The sequence below is a fragment of the Monodon monoceros genome, unplaced genomic scaffold, assembly GCF_005190385.1.
Source record: "Monodon monoceros isolate NGI ecotype Baffin Bay Population unplaced genomic scaffold, NGI_Narwhal_1 Super_Scaffold_3, whole genome shotgun sequence".
Classification (NCBI taxonomy): Eukaryota; Metazoa; Chordata; class Mammalia; order Artiodactyla; family Monodontidae; genus Monodon; species Monodon monoceros.
Window position 1 is genome coordinate 102,489,637 of NW_021703780.1, and position 6,000 is coordinate 102,495,636.

Below are 6,000 nucleotides of genomic sequence, written 5' to 3' on the forward strand. Positions count from 1 at the left end.
TCAGAGCGGTGCTGGTCCCCCATCCAGGGACCGGGAGGTCAGCCAACTGAAGCAGTGGATCAACACACTGAGGATGTCCGTCGCCAGGGAGGAGGAGATGGCCGCGGAGCTGGAGCTCAAAGCTCGCATCTTCCATTTCGGCGAGTACAAGGGTGATCAGGAGGTAGGGCCTCTGGATGGACAGATGGCTGCCCGTGGGCGGTGGTGGGCAGAGGGCGTGTGGCCACAGGCCAGGGTGGGAGGGTGGAGGCATTCATGGGCACCTGCTGGGACGGGGCCCAGTGCCCAGAGCTCGGATGGTGGGAGAGCAAAGCCCCGGGGACGCGGTGCTCTGGGGCTGCCCTGGCCCTTGGCCAGCGTCCAGGCTCTGGGCCTGACCCAGGGGCACCACTGGACAAGGCCGTTGGCCTCAAAGCAGAACCAGCCATGTATTCACGCCCCGTGGACAGGCAGCTCCCCGACACACCTCCTCTATCCTTTGCTTCCTTCAGTGACTACATCAGCTTCTTAAACACACACAGTGTGTCTGGAAGTGACCCTGCCAGGAGGAGGGCAGACTTGGGGGCGGGGGAGAGAGTTCTGAGGGCACAGAGGCCAGGGATGTGTCCTGGGACCGGGCACACCCCTCCTGACAGCATGCCCGGGGCCCAGGGTGTGCACCTGCCTTCCTAGTTCATTCAAATTCCCGTTGAATGCCTACTGTGCACCAGGCATCGGGCCAGGTGCATGGGATGCCCCGAGAGCAGGCCAGGCGTCCGCGCCTCCTGCAGACTAGCGGGCACTGGCTGTGCCCTGTGCCTGGCCTGTGCCTGCTGCTCCTCTTGTAACCACCCCGTGGGACAGCGGTTGTTGAGTTTTCTGAATGCCAGGACAGGCTGAGAGAGGGGAGTCCACCTGCCCAGGGCTATACAGAAAGCAGGCCACAGAACGTGGTCCTGGGGGGAGCTGAGGTCAGCGTGGGGGCAGGACAAGGCGGGCTCCTGGAATAGGGGACTGGGCCTCAGTGGGCACCCCGAGGCCCAGACATGAGCCCCAGTAGGTGCCGGGACCCAGGATCTGGCTGGCCACAAGAGGGCCAAGGGGTCAGGCACTCTGGCCAAGAGAAGTCCAGGCGTCCAGTTGTACCCCCCCCCCCACTTCCCGAGCCCCACTGCCTGCCGGGCAGGGCCCTGGGAGGTCAAAGAAGCCGCAGTGAGAGGTCTGGCAGGCTGTGGCACGGGGCCGGCCCAGTCCCGCATGGCCACACCGGAGGGGGGCCTCCCGCCTCGCAGGACAAGCTGCTGGAGAGCCTGAACCGCAAGGTGCTGGACGTGTACCGGCACTGTGTCGGCAGCCAGCAGGAGTCCAGCATGGGCACCGTGAACATGCTGGCCACCATCGAGCACCAGCTGAACGAGCTGCTCGAGAACCTGGAGCGGGTGCCCCAGGTGAGGGTCGAGCAGGCCGAGAAAGCCAAGGAGAAGGAGCGCCGTTTGAGGTGAGGTCCCACCGGTCGTGCAGCTGTCTCTCAGCGGGAGGGCCTGGGGGGCGAGGGACCCTCACACCCCTGCCCCGGCTCTGGGCTGGCACTGAGGACAGAGGTCGGATGCGGCCCTGCCCGCGGAGCTCCCAAACCAGCGGCAGGACCTGGCGCTGCATGCTGAGGGAGGGGAGCCGGGATCTGGGGGCATCTGGGGGCGTCTGGGGGTCCAGACGGGGCGGCACACTCAGCCCGACGGAGAAAGTCCCTGTTTGGGAGTGGGGCGTGTGGTGGTGTCAGGGGGCCTGGGAGCCAAATTGAGGGTGCGGCCAGCCGGCCTTGCCTCCGGGGACAAGGGACGGTGGCAGGCACTGTGCTGGCTGGACTGGAGGGGGAGAGGAGCTGCACTGCCAGAGCCCGGGGTGGGGGGCGGTGGAGGGGGAAGGCGCCCGCTTGGGAGCAGCTGAGGGGAGCCTAGGTCAGCAGGGGACGCCCGGCTCCGAAGGGAGGCCCGTGGAGCTCCCCACAGGCACAGTGGGGTGCAGGCCAGTCCCTGGCCACCTGATTCATTCGGTCCTAGCAGAGCCCCGAGACACGGTCACCTGCAAGCAGCCATGTCTCTGCCACATGCACAAGGGCTCTTCCTGTGTGTCCCTGGGCCCTGCCAGAGCGGGCACTGGACAAAGGTTTGACGGCCACAAGTACAGAGGACGACACGGGACTCTAGAGCTTGCTGGGGCCTGGGCCTTCAAGGGCGGCGATGGGGGAGTGGATCGGTGACCAGGGATGACGAGCTAGGATGTCGGGTCTCCCGGGGGCATGAGCCCAGAGCTGCGACCTGCACGGAGCAAGGGTCAGAAGCCAGGCCCTGCCCCCTGGCAGGGAGGTGGAGAGTAGTGGGCAGTTTTCTCAGAAGATGGAGGGCTGTGGCCTGAGGGCTGTGTGGGAGGGAGCTGGTGACTCGGTGGCCTTCCCTGGGCCTCTGGTCGTGAGCCCCTCTCTTCCTGCCCCCCAGACTCCGGGAAGAGAAGCTAATGCTGCAGAAGCAACTGCAGGAGGAACGTGTGCAGCGGGCCCAGGCCCGGGCCCAGGCCGAGGTCAAGAAGAAGGTGGGCGAGGTGGCCCTGGGGAGGCGCCGGGGCCCGGGAGGGGTGATGGCCTGCAGGCCCCCCGGCTCGCCCCCTTTTGCAGATGCTCTTGCTGAGGTCCTCGGGGGGAGATGGGCCAGCAGAGCGGGGTCAGGGTGGAGCAAGTTCTCCCGTTCCAGGCCCGCCGCCCCACCTGCCCCTCAGGACCTGCTTCCTCCGGGTGTCCTCCCAGCCCTGCCCGGCTGCGGGCCCTCCGCCCAGAGCGCTGGCACCCACAGCTCAGCCCCCACCCCAGGGTCCCACCTATGTTTCAGCCAGACCACAGGCCAAGGTCATCATCCCTCAGTAAGGGCCCCCCAACAGCTGCGTCCTCCACCACAGCAAGTGGGCTGGAGCGGCCTCTGGCCTCCGGCCCCGGCGTCAGGATGCGTGGCCCCTAAAGCAGGCCTGAGCCTCAACACGGCCCCAAGGACAAATGAGGACACTGCGGGGTCTCCCGTAATCCTTGCGGCAGGAGAGACGGGCCCTTCAGCCTGGCATTTCCCCTGAGTTTCCAGGTTTCCCCCCTTCTCTCCCCACGCCCAGCTCATCCCGGGGGGCAGGCCCGGTCCAGGCTGTTTAGACTTCCTCCCCCGTAGCACTCACAGTGGCCCCGGCCCGCCCACTGACCACGAGTGGCCACGAATGACCAGAGAGGCTGGCATGGGCCCTGGGCTTCTGGCGCACTCGGGCCAGGTGTCCAGACCTCAGCGCTGGGGCTCTGCGGTCAGGGCGCAGGCTCACGGCGTGCCCGTCCCCACAGAGTGGCAGGAGGCTGGTGTGCCGCTCGCGGCCGCCTGCCCTGCAGAGCAAGGAGGCGCCCAGGCACGAGCTGGCGGACAAGGACAAAGTGGAACAGCTGTTCTTCTTCACATAGCCCACGGGCCACCTGCTGCCTAAGGAAAAGCAGAGGCGGCGGGGCTGACGCCCCAGGACACGCCAGCGCTGGCACCATGCCCCCCGCTCCCACGCTGTCTCTTCAGTCTCATGCGAAATAAAAGCTATGTCGCTCTGGTACCTCGAGGCCTGTTTCAGGAGGCAGACGCTCTAGCAAAATGTCAGTCTCCCCTCATTCGTCATCTAAATCAGCAAATAATGAGAGAGGAGCCCATTTTGCATGTCAATTCAATTAGCTGCTGAGACAGAGAGTTCCTTCCGAAGGTGAGGGTTGGGATAAACCCCAGCTCCATCCTGAGACGAGGTGTAGGATCCAACCTGGTTCCACCCTGAGGTGAGGTGTGGGATAAAACCCAGAACTACCTGAGATGAGATGTGAGACCAACCCCAGTTCCACCTTGAGGTGAGATTTGGCATCAACCCTATCTCTACCCTGTTGTGAAATGTGGGATTAACCTTAGCTCCAACCTGAGGTGAGATGTGGGATCACCCCTAGTCCCCATGGAGTTGAGGTGTGAGAATAACCCGACTTCTACGTGAGATGAGTATGGTGAGATTAAACCCCGTTCTACCCGAGGTAAGGCGTGGAATCAACTAAGGTGAGGTGGGGGACCACCTGCACCTCCATCCCGAGGTGAGGTGTTGGGTCGAACACTGTTCCACCCTAACTGGAGGAGGTGTGGGATCGGCCACAGCTTTTCACCATGGTGAGGTGTGGAAACAGCCCAGGTTGAACCTGAGTTGAGGTGTGGGACCCACACGAGCTCCACCCTGGACAGAGGTGTGGGATGAACCCCTGTTCTACTTGAGGTGAGAGGTGGGATAAACCCCAGTTCTACTTGAGGTGAGGTGTGGGATTAACCCCACTTCAACCCTGAGGTGCGGTGTGGGATCAACTACGATTTGATCCAGAGATGACGTGTGGCGTCAAATCCAGTTCTAACCTGAGGTGAGATGTGGGATCAACTCCATTTCCACCTTGAGGTGAGGTGTGGGATCAATCCCCTCTCTCTGTGAGGTGAGATATGGGATCCACCCCATTTCTCCCCTGATATGAGATGTAGGATCAACCCCAGCTGCGCCCTATTTGACATGTGGAACCAACCCCAGTTCCACACTGATATGAGATGTGCAATCAACCCTAGCTCCCCACTGAATGAGGTGTTGAATCAACCCAGATTCCACCCTGAGGGGAGATGGATCCGCTGCAGCTCTGCCATGTGGTGCGGTGTGGTATTAACTCCAGCTCACTTGGAGGTGAGGTTTTGCATCAACCCCAGCACCATCTGGAGTTGAGGTGTGAAATTGACCCCACTTCCACCTGAGGCGAGATGTGAGGTCAACCAGAGTTCTCCGTGGGGTAAGATGAGTTAAACCTCAGTTCTACCTGAGGTGAGGTGTGGAATCAACTGCAGTTCCACCTTCACTTGAGGTGTGGGATGAACCCCAGTTCTACCCTGGGGAGAGGTGTCGCATCAGCTCCAGCTCCACCTGCAGGTGATATGTGGGATAAGCCCAGTTCCACCTTGACGTGAGGTCTGTGGTCAATCCAGTTTCACTCTGGGTGAGGTGTGGGATCAACTGCATTTTCATTCTGGAGTGATTTATGAGATCACCCCAGGTCCATCTGTATGTGAGACATGGTTGATTAGCCCAGAGTGATCGGGCAAGACCTGTCTGTTGGATGGAGCGGAATGAATATACATAGAGTATTTATTGCAGACATTGAGTGTGCCTGGATTGAATGTTGAATTAAAAAGTTTTCTTTCTAAAGAGTAAAAATTGGATTTTGCAGAATGAGTGTATCTGAGAAGTTGGTTATTTGCACACGTCATCTGTAAATAGTGGTTTTTAAATGCACACAGCGAGGGTGCAAGTAGGTATATCTGAATGGTATTGAGTGAGTCATAAGGCGTGAAGGCTGGATTGCGCAGAGTGTGGGTGGAAACAGTGGCTGTTGAATAAGTCCTGAGACTCCCTCTGGCAGGGTGTCCTCGTTGGGTGGGGATGGGTGGGGAACATGAAGACACGGGGTCGGGTCAGATCTTAGAGGAGCAGCCAAACAGCTCTGTCCCTGTTCCTTCCCTGTCCAGGAAAGGGAAACCCCAGAACATTGAGAGGAGAATCAGGAGGGAAGAGGTCTCTGGGTCACAAATGGGACTGCTTGTATGTTGTTATTTTAGGGTCCATTTTGTTAATGTGTGTTTTCACTAAGAAATCACCAATTTCCTCTAGATCTTTAGTTTGATGCAATATGTTTCTCTTATTCTACAGAATTGTCCCATTTAGTGAACAAATACTGATACTTTATTATGAACGGAAATCCATATTTTATTCAGTTTACCTTTATTCTACCTTTTCCGTTCCAGTATCCCATCCAGGGCACCACATGACATGTAGTCGTCATGTCTGTTTAGTCTCTTCTGGGCTTTGACAGTTTCTCAGACTCACCTTGTTTCTATGACCTTGACAGTGTGGAGGAAGACTGATCAGGTTGGTGTTTTTCTTGTGATTAGA

General features: G+C 59.5%; 1 protein-coding gene across 8 annotated transcripts in view; it reads left to right on the forward strand.

The window, feature by feature from the left end:
• The window catches only part of CFAP100 (cilia and flagella associated protein 100), a 45,961-nt gene extending 42,364 nt beyond the window's left edge, over positions 1–3,597 (forward strand). For 7 of the 8 annotated variants that reach the window (XM_029244370.1, XM_029244369.1, XM_029244372.1 and 4 more), the window contains 4 exons: positions 28–163; positions 1,272–1,477; positions 2,475–2,568; positions 3,350–3,597. In XM_029244370.1, the coding sequence (XP_029100203.1) occupies positions 28–163; positions 1,272–1,477; positions 2,475–2,568; positions 3,350–3,463 (550 nt within the window). In that variant the 3' untranslated portion in view covers positions 3,464–3,597. Of the gene's footprint in view, positions 1–27; positions 271–1,271; positions 1,478–2,474; positions 2,569–3,349 lie in introns of those variants that run through there. The other variant, XM_029244376.1, reaches the window with a different exon arrangement.
• The last annotated feature ends 2,403 nt before the right edge of the window (positions 3,598–6,000 follow it).